This window comes from Amphibalanus amphitrite, unplaced genomic scaffold (assembly GCF_019059575.1).
Source record: "Amphibalanus amphitrite isolate SeventyFive unplaced genomic scaffold, NRLGWU_Aamphi_draft 000986F_arrow, whole genome shotgun sequence".
Taxonomy (NCBI): domain Eukaryota; kingdom Metazoa; phylum Arthropoda; class Thecostraca; order Balanomorpha; family Balanidae; genus Amphibalanus; species Amphibalanus amphitrite.
In genome coordinates, this window is record NW_024882480.1 from 228,878 (window position 1) to 247,765 (window position 18,888).

The window sequence follows — 18,888 nt, forward strand, 5'->3', positions numbered from 1 at the left end:
GTTGACCTCAATCTTAAAATCTTAAAAGTGCTTTGGGAAGGTCTCGTAGAGACCTTTCGAACGCCGCCTCGCGGGGCTCGATACGACCAATGGTTATCGAGATAACAGGGGGGGGGTCGAATTCGACCCCCCCAGACTGTCGTGGTAATGAAATAGCCCAGGCCACAGATAACAGTAGTACTGGATTGGAAACAGAATATTGGCAGTTGCAGTAAGAGGCCGAATGTTTTTATGCGACGGCGCCAAAATGGGATTCTCGCGTGCTGCTGGATGGATAATTTGTGTGTTGTGTATTGCAAGAAATCGTCATTTTTGTGTTTTGTCGTTTTGTCATTTGCATTTAAAATCGAAGCTACCAATGTTACTTTCATTTGCTTAAAAAATTAAAGTATTTCACTTTTAATTTGATTATTTAGAGGGCACAATGCGTGGTGTTTTCCTTTGAAAAAAAAGTGTGGTGCAAAGCCTTACATACGGATAGGTACATCAACAATGGAGGAGGGAAATGAGCGGTAAAAAACTGCCGTTCTGGCTACAACCCAACCAACCAAGAGGAACAAAAGATTAAAACAGGAGATGTCTCACATGCCACCTATTCGCTTTTCTCACCGAAACATCTCTACGGGCTCAGTGGGTTGGTGCCATGGGTCACCGTGACCGGGCTGAGTGAAATCAGGACTATTCCGCTGCATGTGTGAGCTGCATTTCAGAAAGGAAGATTTCGAAGATGATCGGTCATTTCGCACCGGCATGCAGAGACAGCGCCGTCGGCTCAAGAGCGGCGCAGTCCTGTCAGTATTGACCAGCGTGGATTACGCGATGCCCCCTGTGCACGAGCGGCCAGCGAAACTAGCCATGGCATCCGCACGCCACTCACACCAGAAGCAGGTTATGAAGGACCAGACCGATGCGTTCTTCACGAATGACAATGTCAGCTATCAGGTGGCAACTACAACTGGTCGAGCGTCCGACAGTTCCTAGAGAATGAAGCGGTACTCCGAATTCGAACTAAGGGCCTCAGATGGTGGTCTCTGGTCACGTTTCAGCCCCGCCGACGCTTCCGCCCGAATGGCACCATCAGCATCACAGCAGGAGCGACAGCAGGATGGTGCTCTTGTCATCCAGGAGCCAGTGGCCGCGGTGGCGAAATCCCCTGAAATAGAGGACCTGGATGACAGCGCCAAGTCCTCCCTGGGACACAGCTCTGGCGCCTTGGCACGCTCGGCCAACAGGCGTAACAAGTACGGTGCCTCCGCCAGTCTGCTGATCTGTCTTGGGGCTACGCCGCTGGAGGTACGACTTCACCGACTCCATGTCAGGCCTGCAGCTACTGCGACGGGGCCCGGAGGCCCAGACGTCGGCTCTCGCCACCGAAGTCTGGCGCCTCATCCACGAGCTGGAGGACGGTGACCACCAGATCGTGTTCCAGTGGGTCCCGGGCCACGCGGGAGTGACTGGGAATGAGACTGCGGACCGCCTGGCGGCGGAGGCCGCAACCGAAGACCAGGCACGGGTGGCCGTCGACCTGGCCAGCGCCCGCGGAGCGATCAGGCGCCACGCCGTGGAGATGGCGCGCGCCCGCGCCCGAGACGCCCACCCGTTCCCGGCTGCCACCCCGGGGCACGACGAGATGACGCGCTGGGAGTCGGTCACGGTCTCCCAACTGCGTACCGGATGTTCGCCACTCACCCGGGATACGCTGCTACGGCTGGAGCTGGCGGAAGACGACCGCTGCCCTGCCTGCTCCGAGCCCGATAGCGTCGAGCACCTACTAACGGAGTGTCCCGCATGCTCCCGCACCCGAGGCCGGCTCTGGGGTTTCACGCCAACACTCCGTGAAATCTTCCAGGAGCCGGCCAATAAAATCACGGAGTTTCTCCGAGGAGTGGGGCGCGCCGAACCCCCCGTCGACGTGCTCCCCCTCCCCCTAGGGGGCCCGCCGCGTGGCGTGCAAGAAGAGAGAGAGAGAGAGAGAGAGAGAGAGAGAGAGAGAGAGAGAGAGAGAGAGAGAGAGAGAGAGAGAGAGAGAGAGAGAGAGAGAGAGAGAGAGAGAGAGAGAGAGAGAAAGACGAGGAAGACATCGACCTCACCGTGAGGATCTGCCATATTTGGAGGCAACTGCGAAGACGGAAGCTAACAGGAACCAGCTGCTGGTCTGCGATCAACCAAGAAGTGACGAAGATAGTCGTAAACCGGGATGTCGAACTGACCGGAAGTCGTTTGCAATGATAGCCACGACGTCCTTAGGAGCCTCCTTCCAGAGATGTATGCGACGGTTTTCAATCTATTTGCTGGAAAGTGTGGAAACATGGTAACTGATAAGTGAGGCAGACACTCAAGACAGTGCTGGCCATCGAAAGTCAGGAAGCAGACACCCCAGCGGTAATCGGGTTGCACCCCAGGTGCAACCCGATTGAGGAGCGAGAAGAGGCCAAAGCTCAGCAGGGTCAAGAAGATGTAAGGCGGGGAAGTAAGGTCGCTGATGAAATTGGGAGGGCAGGCGAAGCGAAGTGACACTTGAAGGGGTGTTTTGTGACGTTGGTTTGAATTGTGACGTTTGGATGGTTCGTTGTGACAGGACTGGTGTCGATTAGCATGTAAATAAAGAGATCAAACTCCCATGTACAAGTACTTTTTGTGGATGAGAGTGGGAAATCATTATAATCAAATCAGTGGCACACGTTCCCTCACCACGGTGAGGAAAGTGTAACCAGTAACGTTTAGTAAAATAAGTTACCATTATGCAAAAATGCAGCAATAAACACGAGCACGGCTAGATTGCTTCATTATAAGTTTCATTCATATAAACCATTTTTTTTTTTTGCCTGTGTGAGAAGATATCGAAGTCTGGGCACGAAATATTCGGTTCTGTTTTCGGCCTTTTTCGGCCTCTTACTGCAGCCACCGGAATCCTGTTTCCAATCCAGTACTAATGTTATCTGTGCCCAGGCGGTGCCGGGTTAATTAAATACTATAAGCCCATCAGAATATCATTTACTTGATAAGATAAAGGAAGCCTAGCTATGTCAATCGGAATACACCAATGCATTGAACGGGCTGGCTACAAAAATTGTCTTTTGACATCAAATATTATCCAGTCGTGAAGCCTGTTATTTCACAGCAGCAGTAAGCTCATGTAAGACTAGCAGTGTGCTAAGCATTTTAATTACGAACTTTAAAGTATTGCTGATTACTGTCTCCACAGACATTAAAGTTCACATAATCACCATAAAGAACAAAGTTTCATCAGAGTACATGATTAAAAAATGAGGCAATCAACAAAGTAGCACGAACTTCCGTCAATAGAAGAATATTATGGTGGAATAACAGTGTGAAAAACTGGTGAAGTTGACGATGAGCATTGAACATTTGCATGTCGCCAAATCGAATCGGTACTAACAGGTTATCTTTGTTGAGGAGTGCCGTCCAAAAGCAGCAATCGATATTGAATAATAACAATAAAAACAGACGGACAGTCTGATCAACAGAGACGGATGTCAGTTTTTATCCGGGTCATATTGGAGGTTGTCGTTGAACTGTGCCAGTCGGGCCGTCCATTGGGCCATTCGAGCTGACGCGGTCCCCGCGATCTGAACGGCCAATCTATGACGGTGATGACAATATTGGACGAGCCAGTGGTCTCGATGTGCCACGGTCCGGTCCGCGAGCCGGCGCGCCGGGCCCCGTCGCCGTCCACTATCCGCTCTAACAATGGCTGTATGCTCCCAGATTCATTGCGCCATCAGATTAGTTCCAGTGAAACGGGGCGTTCCGTGAAACGAACTAAAAGAGATAACTGGACCGGGCGACTGGAGTGGATCGTAGAATTGGAACTTTGCGACAGGACGGGAATATCATGGAGAACTTACGTGTTGGATCAGAGAAGAGCACGGCTCGCGGATTTCGACTGCTTGGCAGCAGGAACATAGCTGCCCTGTGTTATCGAAGTTGAAATTGAGGTAATTTCAGTGGTCGGTCAAACCACCGTATTGGAGCGTAATTACCCCCACATATCTTTGCCTTCGTTGTCCCTCGGTTTGCTGACAAAAAGATAACTTTACAAAAATAATAACTGTATTTTTGCCCTTTGTTCAGATCCTGATTCTTGTCGAGCTAAACGGTCAAGGCCTGTGACCGGTCAAGGTCGCGAGTGGTCTGAAAACCGAGTCGACCGGCGACTGATCGGTCGATGCGGCTGCCGCGCTTGGACTATACGCAGTGGAGTATTTCATCTGGAGCATCTGGATTGCTTTAGTTTTCAGCCATGTCTCAGACCACATACCCGTGTCCCCGATCTCTTTGGCATGGGCTAGGAGAGCCCGCTTAATGCATGTGCCACAAACCTTTCAAGCTCTTTTGTTACTGCTGTCAAGCGCTGAAAGATCATGCTGCCTTCAGGACCTTTTCACTTTGGCTGCCCGCTAGTTCTGCTGTGACTAAAAGGATTACACCCATATCGCTGCCGCTTTTGATTTGATGGGCCCATACGCTGTCTTTTCATTTCGCCTTGATGACTCCTTTTGTTGGTTACGATGTTCTCATGCCTTTCTGATGTTTCAAAGCTAATACGCTGCGCCTTTGATGACGGAGTTATGTCTACTTAGTTAACGTGGTTGTAAAGCGCTATGGCCGCTCGCAGTTTGCCGTCTGTGCAGTGTGCATCGTCAGACGTCGTTTCTCTCCCCCCTCCACCACATCCTTGGTGCATCACATGTATCTCCTTCTTACCTAATCCTCTCATTTATTAGCTACCCATCGTTTGTTGCCTTGCATACAATAAAGCTTAGGGAATTCTAGACATCGTAACAATTAAATTGCAAATATGCGTAACAAAGAAAGCTGCTGAGACTGAGCCATGCTTGGAGAACGCATTATTTAAAATTATGACCTAGTTCGAAGCAGCGTGTAATTTGTATGCGGAGTACGATGTCCACCACGGCAACTCATAACTTAGTGATTAATCGATGCTAAGGGTCAGATAAGTCACCTCAATCCACCACAAGACGGAAGTTCTTCCTGACATTAATTTAGGAAAGGCATTATTTGTGACCTTGTTTGCTATTAATTTGATTGGTGTTTGCTGCTAATGTGTGTTTTGCATCTGAGAACAATCGTCTGTGACGGTAGATGTGATAAATAAAGGTCCGCTTAATATTTGAACCCTGTGGAACCTACCTATGTATATACAGTTTTCTGACTTCCGGGAACAGTACCTAAATCAAATATTGTCATTTACATTGGATGACAACGCACATCGTACGTAAAGCGAGTGTCAAAGTGACCTGAACTGCAGACTCTGAGTCTTTGTCGACTTTAGCTACTGTTGGATTATTCTCAATTTGATCCACTGGATATTGACTGGGTAGGAGATCAAACAGCCCAGTTAGCAGCTAAGGCGATATTCAGTAGAAATATGGTCTCATATCTCATCCTCGTTCCTTCCTGATAAATGCTTCAAATTTCGAAGTTTGAAACAGGAACGTTATCTAAAGAAGTTTATACAAACTGCCCAATTTATCAGTGCATAAATAATGATTGAACACAGAACTTTTGCCGTTCAAAACCAAATCTTCATCTAAAAGGGCGTATTTATGAACTTTCAGATAGTCGCTAACTCATCCTGATTTGTGCTCCTGTCGTTTCGTCTCTTTTGCCTACATCTGTTTCAACTTTCAGTGAAAGCTGCCTAGTTTTCGTCAACTGACCTACTTGTTCACAGACACATGTACAGTATTTCGTTGACAGCATCGGCGGCGGCGGTGGCCAAGTAAATTATTCAATGAGGCAGTTTTTAAACTTGAATACCTTTCAGCATCTGGAGTGATTTGAAACGTGCCAACTGCTCAGACCACAGAAACAGCTGGCAATACCGAATGCCTGCTCACTGTTTGCAAGTCAGACTGACAACACCGTCTGGCTGGCTACCTGGCATATATTTCAGGACACATATTGGAGGCCGGGCATAGTCAACGACTCGTAACACGACAACCCCCTGTGTGTGCGGCACCCAGTGAACATGTCGCGGCAGTCGGCACGGGCGGGACCGGACGGGGGAGGGGTGGGCGGCCTAGGAACCGTGCCCAGGAGACGTGCGGGGCTCAGCGCGCGTCTCCTCCGCTCCGGCAGTCCCGGCCGCCCCGCAGTCCCCTCGAGTGGGACTCAGTCCCCTCGGTCCTCAGTCCCGCCCCCGCGGTCCCCCGGGTGGGACCACACCGCGTCTCGTCGCCGCTCTGGTCCGCATTATGGAAACGTTATGGGGAAGCTGGCCGCCGTGGGCCTTTTGAGCTCCGCACGTGTGTCCGCGCTCCACGTGCGAGTGTTCACGTGCGGCACGTGGCACGCACGGCACGTGGCGCACGGACAGGCGCGACTGACAGTGAGGCGTTGAGGGAATCTCATCGATACCGCCGCGATGGAGACGCGTGCTAGCGCGCGCCCAAACAACTCCGCCAGCACCGGCCACTGGCAGCCAGCACAGGAAACAAAGCGATAGACACACTCGTTGCCAGAAAATACATTGCGCTACACATTTTATCATCATGTAGTTCGACTGAATACTCAATTATCAACATCACTACGCATTACCATGGACATGTGTTTCAATGGTCTTCAACGCACAGGTAAATAGCACCAATAGCTATTCATACTGATAGTGGCTCACACATTCTACAGTATACAGTATACACCATCCACACTCGATGTAGGTCGGTTCGATACGCGTGGGTCGAACTCAGTCTGTCATTTTTCGACCTGCACTAGCGCACTCTCCTACTGTTCACCGCTGCCCGGCCGCACAGGATCTTCTTGAAGGCCTGCCGGAAGTCGGGGCTGAATATGGTGTAAATGATGGGGTTCAGCGTCGAGTTGAACCATCCCAGCCAGAGGAAGACGCTCATCATGACGTCGCTAAAGCTGCACCAATCGCCGCACAGGGGCAACATGAGCGCAGTCACGAAGAACGGCAGCCAGCACACGATGAACGCGCCCGTCACGATCGCCAGCGTTTTGGCCGCCTTGCGCTCGCGCTTCGCCTCTAGCGTTTCCTTCTTGGTCTTCTTCTTGCGGTGCTCGGTCTCGCGCGGGATGACGTCCACGCTGCTGACGCCGCCGGCGCCGCTCGGCGCCGCGCTGCCGTTGTTAGTGGGTGTAGCACAGCTGGAGAGCTCGTACTCCGAGCCGCGACTGCAGGCGATTGGCGCTGTCTCCGACTGCGGAGGAGCCGGCTGTGCAGCTCGCTGGTACCGGCTGCGCTTGGCGTTGCCGTTGGACCCGACCTTGTGCCTGATGCGCCGCCTCGCCGCCTGGAAGATGCGCCAGTAGAGAGACAGAATCGCCGCCAGCGGGACGTAGAATGAAGCCATGGTGGCGAAAACCTGGTAACCGACGTCCTGGCTCACCAGACAGGCGTGGTCCACATACACCCTGTGGAGACAGACAAAAGACGAGGTGGTTGTTAGTTAATGTCACGAGGTGCTGAAGTGCTGTATAGGTGTGTGGGTCATTATTTACTGCCCACTTGGAGCGACGCTCGCCAATGGAACACTTATTATGTGTTAGCTGTGAGCGCGTATGGCCTTTTGCGAAACAATACAAAATCGATGGAATACGTTGAGCAGTTTGTCTTATGTCATTCATATGTCATGTCAATGGTGTATGCTTGTTCAGCGTATGTATGTAATGGTTCTTGCACCGAAACTGAACGGCTCGTCGGCTCTCCTGTATTTGTATTTAATGGTAACGTATGCGTTATATGTGGTGTGATGTAAACACCTTTTCTTTAACAAAGGAATGAGGTACACCGTACAATACCTTCATAAAACAAAGATATTATTTTTCGTGTTATGAACATTAGAGGAAATTCAACTTAAAATGTAAAAATGTAAAATGCTGACGGACGGTATAAAATGTACTTGAAATGCTTATAAACTATAAATTTTATGTCAATTGGCAGGTAGGCCAGCACAAATGCTTTTGAATGAATGATGCATTGCGAAGACGATACAAGTCTGATGACAACGATAGAATAGACAAAGCAGCAACCATTTCAGGAAAGATAAACGAGGTAGTACATCCAAAGGTAGATACTAGCCGTTTTCACGACGGCCATCTGGTACACATTTTGTGCAGATTAGGTGCATATTTGATGCAGATTTGGTCAAATTGGGTTCAGTGAGTTTCTTTCAAGTTATCAATTTGGGCTGCTTATGCTCGTATGCCTCGTTTTTAAAATCATCAGACATTATTTTTAACACTGAAATAAATTCATGACACAAATATATTTCTTGTAAAAGAAATTTGGTAAATATTTGGTCAAATTAGGTGCATTCGCCAGATAGCCCGTCGTGAAAACGGCTAATGTGACGAAAAACTACTCGACTACATGAATAGTTATCTCCAAATGAATGGGCCACCTCTTCTCAACACTCAGCACTAATAAAATGCACACGTTTTTTTCTACTTATACACTAGGAAAACGCGTCACAAATAGCTCACCTTTCCTCGAAGTTGGCGTCCTTCCAGCCGAAGAGTGGTCCCACGGAGATGGCCAGGGCGAACACCCAGATGAGGACGATCATGGTGAGAACCCGTCGCGAGTTCCTGGACTGGATGTAGTTTATGTTGGTCACCGCCCAGTACCTGCCGGAGAGAGGAAGCACTCTGGGTCATCTGGTGCAACACTGTGGTGTCAAGTTGGGTGAGCGGGCTGGGTGAAATACATGCAATGAAATAATGCCAGGTATATTACGTGGTCGTGCCATTCTTTTTCATCCTCTGCTAACTTTTCGTTTACTTTGCAATGTAACTCTTGTATGAGCAAAACCCTCAGGACAGCAACGCACTATTTTACATTAACCCACGAGCCGCTGGGGGGGGCATAAAGTTGCCCCCCCCCTTTACGTTTTGTGAAATATCTCCGAAACTTGATGAGCTACGAAGGTGAAACTTGGCATAGCTTCAAATGAATACCTAGGCAATGTTTGAGGAAAGTTTGGTGGTTGTAGCACCTAAGATGACGTCACAGTGACGTCATAAAGTTTTGTCGTTTTCCGATATGGACCGTTTCCGATGACGCTGAGCATGAAAATCAACTGTAAATGAACTAGACAGCACCTGCTGTCATCCTAAAACATCTAACTACACTTCCATCTAGTTTCTGACCAATAATCGACCCTTTATATTCGGTCCCATATATCTGATGTATCGCGAGGAATATGAGAATCGCAAATCTATAATTTCACTTATGACGTCACTGTGACGTCATTTCAAATGGGATCGACACCAAATTTGGACAAAACCTCGGCTAGGTATTCAGGAAGATGTGTGCAAAGTTTCGCTTCTCTATCTCTTCGCGTTGCGACGATATCGTCGCAGAAGTAAAGGGGGGGCAACTATATGCCCCCCCCCCCAGCGGCCGGCGGGTGGCGCGGAGGCCCAGCGGCCGCCGGGTTAAATCCTAAGAAAATCAATTTATTGACATCTCGGGGTAGTGGGATAGCTCGCTAGTTCAAAGTGCGAGCACACAGTTATCTACAGTGCGTTTTGCTTTTGGTCGAAAGCGTATAATTTAGCGCTCTAGCTCAGAGAGTTAACGATATAATGAGCGGCTGAGTCAGTCTTTGCTTTTCTCCTGCTGAGATTAAGCCGTTAACAACTATTTGAAAGCGAGAAGAAATTTCAGGATTCGGGGTGTCCTATTGCCGATGTTGCTTGACGACTGCAAGTCCAGTCATCCGCATTCCAAAAGCAGTTGATAAAATGCAGGATATGCGCAGAAAACATGCATATTCTATGTGTCACTACGTAAGATCCTCAATGCTTAGACAAAGTTGTGCCCGGTTATCGAAATAAAGGCAGACTGATAAAGATGTTGAAGATAGAGTTACATTGGGCTGTGGAATGGGCAATCTTTATTTTCACATTACTGAAATTATCTCTAAGATACCTGTTACGGCGAGACTTAGGTTCTTTCGCTGTATTTAGTAGGGGAGAGTGGGGTAAGATGCCCAGGGTGGGAAAGACGCCCCACCCCCTCTAGCGGGGAAACAAAGAATCGAACCTGGAAATTAATGTTCTTAGCGTAAAGCGGAAGCCTGACTTGTTAACTGCACAAAAATTTGCGAAGCTCAGTTGGGCAACGCACACTGGTCGGAAACGCCCTCACGAGAGGCCACGGGCGATTCCGGAGTTTCGGATTATTTTTTATATAGATCGATTTGAAATTGATCAAATTATTATACTGTTACGTATGTCGATGTATGGCTCTATCTCTGCCTGTTGCGCTGCCTCTGCCTGTAGCGCAGTTGTGTCTGTAGCCTGTAGTCTCTTAAGTGACGCGCGGTATGTCGGCCGCCGTGGTCCCGGTGGCCTAGTGGCTTACGGCGCATGTATCGCCTGGTCGAGACCGTTTTTGCCTTGGGTTCGAGACCAGGCGGGTGAACCTTTACGCGATTGGTGATCTGCGAGTCTATGTGGGCTAGTGATCGAACACTGCGCCCTGATTGGCTGGTGGCGTGACCGGGGGTCAGGGTCGGCCGCGGCGGGCAGTCCCGGCCCGGGAGTGAGCAGGTGAGCACGCGTTCCTCAGCCCTCTCGCCTGCCTTCCTCAGATACGAGCCGTGCTGATACCGACGGTGCAGCGCTCGTGCATTCAGGGCTACCCCCTGAATGTCCCCTTTCCTGGTGCTTGATATTTCGAGCACTCGTCCATGCTGCTTGGTGTTCCGAGCGCTTGCCCATGCTGCTTGGTATTCCGAGCATGTTGTCCCATAGCCTCGTCCCTGCCATGGCTCCATTTCTCCGAGTCACTGTACACGAGTAGTTAGGCTGTTAATTACAGGCTGATATGTGTTGTCGGGTCAAACTGTTACCTTGGGAAACCGTGCTGTTCTAACCATTGAAAAGGTGCCTGGCTGGAAATAGACAGCCCAAGTGAGTTTACTGTGTGTCCAGGCGCGTAACCACCACTGGGGACACTGGGGACCGGTCCCCAGTAACTTTTAGGTTACTGGGGACCGTCCCCAGTAAAACCGAAGACCTCCTTAATTTGCTGCCAACTATTGTCTCTAAATCGACGTGAAGAGTAATATGTAGGTAGTAAAAAAGACAAAACTATGGATATTTTGTTTAGCCAGCGCCCGGGTGGGCCTCTCGGCCAACTTCGCCATGGTGAGAGGGGGGGGGGGGCTTTTTGGCCGCACCAGATTATCTCGGAAAGTAAGCAAGCTAGAAAGACGCGGTAAAAAGCAACATATAGCTCGCTACAGTGTCTTTCAGAATTACTTCTGTCAATTTTAATCGGTTCAGAGATGAGGTCACTGGAGGTCACCAAAGGTAAAATTTTCACGAACGTTTGTTGCCAATTTTGACAACTTTTCACAAATCGGCGCATAACTCAGGAACCGATAGAGCTGCATTGCTGCGGGAAAGCGCATTCGATAGCTCTTTTGAATGCCTTTCTGATTAATGTTCTCAGATTTGACCTAAGGTCAACGGTTTAGCTTCCAGGTTGGCGTTTTTGCGGAAAAGGTTTTTGGATCATAACTTTTGACTCAAAACTTGTATGACGCTGATTTTACCGGCATCGCGTTTGTCTCGTCGAGACGCGTCGAATGAATTATTAATTTACCTGAAAAGGTCAACATGAAAATTTGACCCCTGGTCAAGGTCACGGAAAAGGTCATGTTGCATGTCATTCGATTGGTGTTGTTGAGCTGAACCCATTCATGGTGTTTTAAGGGCTCTAGCATGTTTCTACCTAAAGTTATAATTAAAAACTGTTGCAGATGTTTCATGACCTGGAGATGACCTCAGGGGCATAGAAGGGGTCACAAGGGGCAATTTTCCGGTTCAGTGTTTACCTGTGTCACGGTGTTTGAATGTGTTTTCGGCCAAAAGAAGAGCATTTCAATTTTTCCCAATGACTTATAACGAAGAGGTCTCAAAATTGACCTGACATTAGGTCACCGATGTGAAAATTTTGAGACGATTGTTCATACTGATTTCCTCATGCAAAAGTTTGAGTTTCAAACTTCTGGGATGTAAACTGTAGGAATGACAGTCACAAAGTTTTCTAGAGGCATGGCTACTTTACTTGACCTGGTGACCTCACCTTATAGGTGACCGGCGGTCGAAATTTTCACACACGATGCGAAATTGAGGTATCATAGGCTATACCTACCAAGTTTCGCGACGGTGCGCGCCGCGGCTTTCCTTACACGCCCAGCAAAAAAAAAAAAACTGGCAGGTGTGGCTAAAAACGCCCCCCCCCCACCCACCCTCTGCCCCCCCCCCCCCCCCCACCCCACTCGGACCAAGGCTGATCCTGAAATATAATAAATATTTGGTCTTCGCGGCCCTCCATGTGGTCCCCAGTAACTTCAAACTCGTGGTTACGCGCCTGTGTGTGTCAGGGATAAAAGGGCAGGAAGTTTGGAAGGCAGGGCTATCCAGGAGTAATTAACGTAACACTGGTGTCAGAAGTGGGATACTTGATTTTCTGGGAAGTAACTGAAACAATTAAGTTTTTTTTTTTCACTCACCTTCTCCCACATAAAAACCCACATCATGTCCGAAGACAAAAGGGTAACGAGAAGCCAAACTGAGCAGGGGAAGTTACAGCTTCCGGGAGATTTGGGAGAGCAAATAGCAACGCTGATGCAGACCAAGCTGGATGAACATGACGAAAGGACTCAGGCAGCATTTGTATTTTGTATTTATTTGCGTACGGTCTCCATGTGATGGCTTTTCAGACCGCGCATGTACGGATTTGTAAACACAAATACTACATTTAACATTGCCCATTACACATCATGAATGCATGCATGCATAGTCATTAGTCACACACGGCTACCCGTTACGACTGGCGTTCCAGTGGGCCGTTGCACGGTAGTTGAAGAAACGCTTTGCGAGTTCCGTACGCACGCGGGGCAATTGTAGAAGGCCAGCTGAAGTAGAACGGGTACCTCTATCAGATGCGTAGCCCTTCAGATGCATGCCCTTCAGGAACGAATGCAGAACATCACGGACCTGGTCATGGATTCAGGACATCCTGTTGGGAGAGACAGGGTTCAGGAACTCCCAGCAGCCACCCCAGGGATCAGCCGATGTGACAAAGACAGACGCATCCCTCAAAGCTTCGATGGTGCCTCATCTTGGCGTGCATATTTCACACAGTTCCAGCTAATTGCAAGCCAGAACAAGTGGACAGAAGAGGAGAAGGCGATGCAGTTGGCAGCGAGTCTGAAGGGTCCTGCGCTGGAGATCCTTGGTCACCTCCCGGAGGCCCAGTGCCGAAACTTTGAGAAGCTCACAGAAGCGCTGAACCAGCGTTTTGGGGTCGAGCACCAGGAGGAGGCCTTCAGAGCGCAGTTCAGGACGCGCTCTCGTCGTCCTCAGGAACCTCTGGCCGAGCTCGCACAAGACATTGAAAAGTTGGCATATCTGGCCTACCCGTTGGCTCCTGCAGAGTTTCGCGGCATCCTGATCCGAGATCAGTTTATTGACGCCCTGGATGACATCGAGCTGAAGATATCCGTTCGGCAGACCCGCCCGTCCGCCCTCAAGGACGCGCTTGGTTGTGCGCTGGAGTTGGAGTCAATCCGGAGATCAGTGAAGCCGGCAGAGACAACTGGTGATGGAACATCCGGTTTCAAGACGCGCGTAGCCAGCGCTGGTGCTGAAACTGCTAGGTCTCAAGAATCCGTTCTACAACAAATCATGCAAGCACTAGCAAGGATAGAGCGCAGTCAAAGAGCTACGGGAGAAGGAGCAGCGGCCTCAGGATCAGTCAGTGATAATCGACGACGCACTGATGCCTCCTGCTGGAACTGTGGGCGGCGAGGTCATCTGCAGCGGAACTGTCGGCTTCCCATCCGAGGCGGGAAGGATCAGCGGTCTGAACGGAGTGGACAGCCGTCACAGCTGGGAAACTGAGAACGGCTGACGAAACGGGACATCAGTCAGCCGACCTCAAGATAAGTCCCACTGTCACGAAAAACGTCGCCCGATGCAGCAATCCTGGCTCTCTTGTAGTGACCGGAACAGTAAACGGAAGGAGACAGCGCATTTTGGTGGACTCAGGCTCAAACAAGACGATTGTGCGAAATGACGTTGTTGAAGCCAAAGACATTCCAGAAGCCCAGGTTGACCTGTGTGGAGTAACGGGTCATCGCATACCTCTTCGCGGTCCAGTGGATGTAGAACTGCAAGTGGGGACCGCATCTTTGCAACACTCCGTGTACGTGGCAGACATCGACGATCCCTGCATCCTCGGACTTGACTTCCTGACCAAGTACAAGTGCAAAATTGACATACCCAATCTAACGATGGAAGCTGCTGGCGTGCAGGTCCCAATGCAAGTACAAGCTGAGCACAGTGTCAGCTCATACAGGATCACAACACAAAAGGCAATTCGAGTCCCGCCCATGTCAGAAATGGTCGTTCACTGCCGCGCGGAAGGTCTGCCTGATATTAACGGTGCACACCATGCGCTCATCGAAGGTAGTGAGATCATTGACAGAGGCTTGCTGGTGGGCCGCACCCTGGTTGACTGTGGGAAGCCAGCGGTGCCTGCTTTGGTGGCAAACATCTCTGACAAATCCATCAGCCTGCCTGAGGGGACTCTGCTTGGGACCTGCGAATTCGTCAACTGCATTGAGGAGGTAAAGGAAACGCATCTAAAACCTGTGAAGCACTCCGAATCACTACCTGAGCATCTTCGAGAACTATACGAACGTAGCCAGTCCGAGTTGTCCCCTCATGAAGCACAGGAGCTGAAGAACCTGCTTACCATCTATGCTGATGTATTCTCGAGGGGTGGTCATGACTTGGGATGCACAGATCTGACCGAGCACACGATCGACACGGGGGACCAGCGACCGATCAAGCTGCCACCAAGGAAGGTCCCTCTTGGAAAAAGGGACGAAGCTGAGGAAATGATCCGGGACATGGAGCAGCAGGGGTTGATTGAGCCATCGAGGAGTCCCTGGTCGTTCCCTGTGGTCATGGTAAAGAAAAAAGATGGCACCTTACGGTTCTGCATCGATTACCGAGCGTTAAACCAAGTCACTGTGAAGGACTCCTACCCTCTGCCCAGAATTGACGATACGCTTGACGCCCTGTCTGGAAGCAAGTGGTTCTCCACTCTGGACCTGAAGTCCGGCTACCACCAAGTCAAGATGGCAGACCAAGATAAAGAAAAGACAGCATTCTGTGCGGGCGGAGGGCTTCAACTTTGGCAGTTCCGAGTCATGCCTTTCGGACTGTGCAACGCCCCAGCAACGTTCGAGCGTCTCATGGAGAGGGTGCTGGATGGTCTGAACTGGAAAACTTCCCTGGTGTACCTCGATGACGTAATCGTGCTGGGAAAGACGTTCAGAGAGCAGTCCTCACACTTGGAGGCAGTCTTCAAGCGGCTGCTTGATGTCGGCCTCAAGTTGAACCCCAAGAAATGTAACCTCTTCCAACGTCAGGTGAAGTACTTGGGCCATGTTGTGTCGCACAAGGGCATCTCAGCTGATCCAGACAAGAGCAGAGCTGTCGAAGAATGGCCCGTGCCGAGAGATCAGCACCAGCTCCGTAGTTTCCTGGGACTTTGTACGTACTACCGCCGGTTCGTGAGAGACTTCGCCCTGATAGCTGCCCCACTGCATCAGCTCACTAAGAAGGGACAGCGCTTCGAGTGGTCAGACAAGTGCCAGGAAGCCTTCATCAAACTGAAGCAGCACTTAGTCACCGCGCCCATCCTCGCATACCCAAACGCAACAGACAGCTTTGTGCTGGACACGGATGCGAGCGGCTGCAGCATTGGAGGAGTCCTGTCTCAGATGCAGGACGGAAAAGAGCATGTCATTGCCTACTTCAGTCGATCGCTGAGTAGCGCAGAACGAAACTACTGCGTCACACGGAGGGAGCTGCTGGGCATTGTTGATTCCATGAAGCATTTCCACCACTACCTGTACGGCAAGCATTTCGTCATGCGCACTGATCACGCAGCCCTGCAGTGGTTGAAAAGTCTGAAGGAACCGGAAGGTCAGCTGGCCAGGTGGATCGCTCGTGCTGACCAGTACGACTACGCAATCCAATATCGTCCTGGCCGGGTGCATTGCAACGCTGACGCACTCAGTAGGAGGCCCTGCCAGTCGAGCTGTAAGTACTGCGGCTCGAAAGAAACTGTCAGTGATGTCAGCTGCCGGCAGGTCTCCGGGCCACATCGCCGCCAACACAGTGAAGCTGAAAGACACGAAGAGGCAGACGAGGAGATGTCAATGCCTGCCGCGACGCAACAGGTCTCGGATGTGCGGCATCTGCCACTGCAAGCCAGCCGTACCGACGATTCTAGTGACCCAATTTCAAAGGAGGAGATGCGCTCGGCTCAACTGAAAGATCCCGACACGGGTCCGATCATTCGGCAGCTGGAAAACAGCTCGGAACGCCCAGCCTGGGACCACGTGTCTGGCCTTGGGCTGGAAGCGAAGGGTCTATGGGCACGATGGGATGCTCTGAAGATAAGTGACGGTTTGTTGATGCACAAGTGGGAGTCTTCAGATGGCTTCACAATTCATTGGCAGATTGTCATCCCACGTGAGGTGAGGCCTAAGGTCCTTCAAGAACAGCATGATAGGATCACAAGTGGACATTTGGGAACAAAGAAGACACTAGGAAGGCTGCGAAGCAGATTCTTCTGGCTCGGAATGAGAAGTGATGTGAAGGAATGGTGCCGCTCCTGCAGCGTGTGCTGTGCCAAGAAAGGTCCGCAGGGAAGACCAAAGGCACCGATGCAGATTTATCTCGCTGGGGCACCCATGGAAAGAGTTGCAGTGGACATCGCTGGCCCTCTTCCAGTCACTGCTTCGGGAAATCGGTATATCTGTGTTGCCATGGATTATTTTACCAAGTGGCCCGAGGCATACGCGGTGCCGAACCAAGAAGCGACCACTGTTGCACGTGTTCTGGTTGGCCAATTCTTCACCCGTTTCGGCGTGCCATTTGAGTTACACTCTGACCAGGGCAGGAACTTCGAGGCGAACGTCTTCAAGGAGTGCTGTGACCTGCTGGGCATCCGGAAGACGCGAACTACGCCACTGAGGCCACAATCGGATGGGATGGTTGAGAAATTCAACTGGACACTGGGACAGGAGTTGGCGAAGTTTTGCGCTGAGAAGCAAGACGACTGGGACGAAAAGCTTCCACTACTGCTCATGGCCTATCGATCGGCAGAACATGAAGTGACCGACTATTCCCCGGCTCACATGATGATGGGACGCGACCTGCGCCTTCCAGTGGACCTGGTCATCAGCAGACCACCAGACGCCGACCTCCCACAGAACAGCACAGACTTTGTTCGAAGAATGAAGGGCCACCTCGACGATGTACATCATGAAGTTCGCCGTCGACTGAAGATCACCGCAGACGCAATGAAGACGAGGCACGATGCCAAAGCATGCGACGCAATGTTCAATGTTGGAGAAGCTGTCTGGCTCTACAACCCAAGAAGGGTGAAAGGGAAGTGCCCGAAGCTGATGAGCGACTGGGAAGGACCCTACGAGGTGATGCACCGACTCTCCAACGTCACATACCGAATCAGAAGAGGAGCAAGAGCCAGACCTAAGGTGGTCCACGCGAACAGGCTCTGGAAGTGTCACAATCTCAAGTTCACTTGGGAAGGCACATCGAAAGACAGCAACCAGGAAGCGGTACCACACGATGAGGAATCCGTCCCGAACATCCCAGCTCGAACCTCTGATGAAACTGATGACTGCCAAGATCCTGACCTCTTTGAGCAGCCTCAAGGTCCCACAGAGGATCCAACTCCTCAATATCCGTACTTCCTCCGTCCTCGGCGGGGTCCCAGATGATGTTTTACCTAGGAGTAAGCAGTGGTAGGCGACCATGTCCTGATGTGAACGGGGCTGTCGCAAATGTAAATACTGGCGCGTTGTTTCGTCTGGTTTGTTTTACTCATTAGTGTTGTGTTTGTCTGCCCAAGGCACATGAGTCTGCGCCGTATTATTTCTTGCATTACAGGATGGACGCTATGGAGCTGCTCCATGAGGTGATGGCGCAGCCTGCGGAGTCTGCTGCCGAGCTTCAGCTCTACGACAGTGACCTCGAGGAGTGGCTCGGCGGCCAGACTGCGGGGAGCGAAGGAGCGCTGCACCTGCTGAGCGGCGATTCCATTGCCAGAGACGCCCCGTTTCGGGTGCAACATCCTGACAGGCTGCTGAGGCTGACCGTCGGGGGCATGACGTGGAGCAGGCTTCCGGTTGACGAGCATCTTCGCCAGTGGAAGGAGGCCGCCTCGCTGCAGGGTCTTCGTCTGGGGGTGGCGGTGTTATGGCTCTCGGGCAACGACGTGTACTCCCGGCGCCGAGGGGCTGCTGACCTGCCTTCCGATGGCCACTGGGAGGCGCTTCACCGGACGGTGGAACGATGCACCGCTACCTTGGCGGACGTGGCGGATCGGGTGGTGCTGCTGGGTCCGCTACCCAGGTTTGTTCACGACGCGGGCAGACCGTGGGAGAGGACGGCAGCCTATCACCTGGAGCGGCATATCAGCCACTGGCTGAGGGAGATGGCTCGGCCCGACATCTCTCAGGTGGAGCTGGGGCGCCGGCTCACCCACCGTGTTAAGAAACGGCATGTCGTGAACAGTGCCAAAGAGTTTAACAGAGACGGACTGCATCTCAGTGAGTATGGCTACCATAAGGTCAGCCAGAAAGTGCCAGCGTGGCTGCTGGGAAAGCAAAAGTGATTGCCGTACGACGCAGTGTCTCAGCTCCAGTCACGCTCCTGAGGTCGTGGCCTTGACTGTGTTGCGGCTGGCCTTGACTGGAGCGGACAATCCTTGAAGTGGGGCCTGCTTGTTATCTGAACGCATAAGCTGCGTCC

The 18,888-nt window shown here is 51.1% G+C and overlaps 3 protein-coding genes across 3 annotated transcripts; 2 read left to right on the top strand and 1 right to left on the bottom strand.

Annotated features, from left to right (window-relative positions):
* The first annotated feature begins 1,068 nt into the window (after positions 1–1,068).
* On the top strand, positions 1,069–4,134 carry LOC122368888. The gene is made up of 3 exons (XM_043343200.1): positions 1,069–1,241; positions 1,294–1,885; positions 4,096–4,134. Exons 1-3 carry the CDS (start codon positions 1,069–1,071, stop codon positions 4,132–4,134), a joined length of 804 nt encoding a protein of 267 aa, XP_043199135.1.
* A 2,437-nt stretch (positions 4,135–6,571) lies between these two features.
* On the bottom strand, positions 6,572–12,566 carry LOC122368889 (5-hydroxytryptamine receptor 2B-like). Its single transcript, XM_043343202.1, has 3 exons — positions 12,562–12,566; positions 8,494–8,637; positions 6,572–7,422 (listed from the first exon to the last, which is right to left on the bottom strand). Exons 1-3 carry the CDS (start codon positions 12,564–12,566, stop codon positions 6,756–6,758), a joined length of 816 nt encoding a protein of 271 aa, XP_043199137.1. The 3' UTR covers positions 6,572–6,755.
* Positions 12,567–13,221: 655 nt separating this feature from the next.
* LOC122368890 lies at positions 13,222–18,686 on the top strand (the record flags this gene model as incomplete). Its single annotated transcript, XM_043343203.1, has 3 exons — positions 13,222–13,538; positions 15,095–16,063; positions 18,025–18,686. Coding segments are annotated over exons 1-3 (1,948 nt in total), but the record flags the coding sequence as incomplete, so codon positions are not given.
* Between the last annotated feature and the right edge of the window lie 202 nt (positions 18,687–18,888).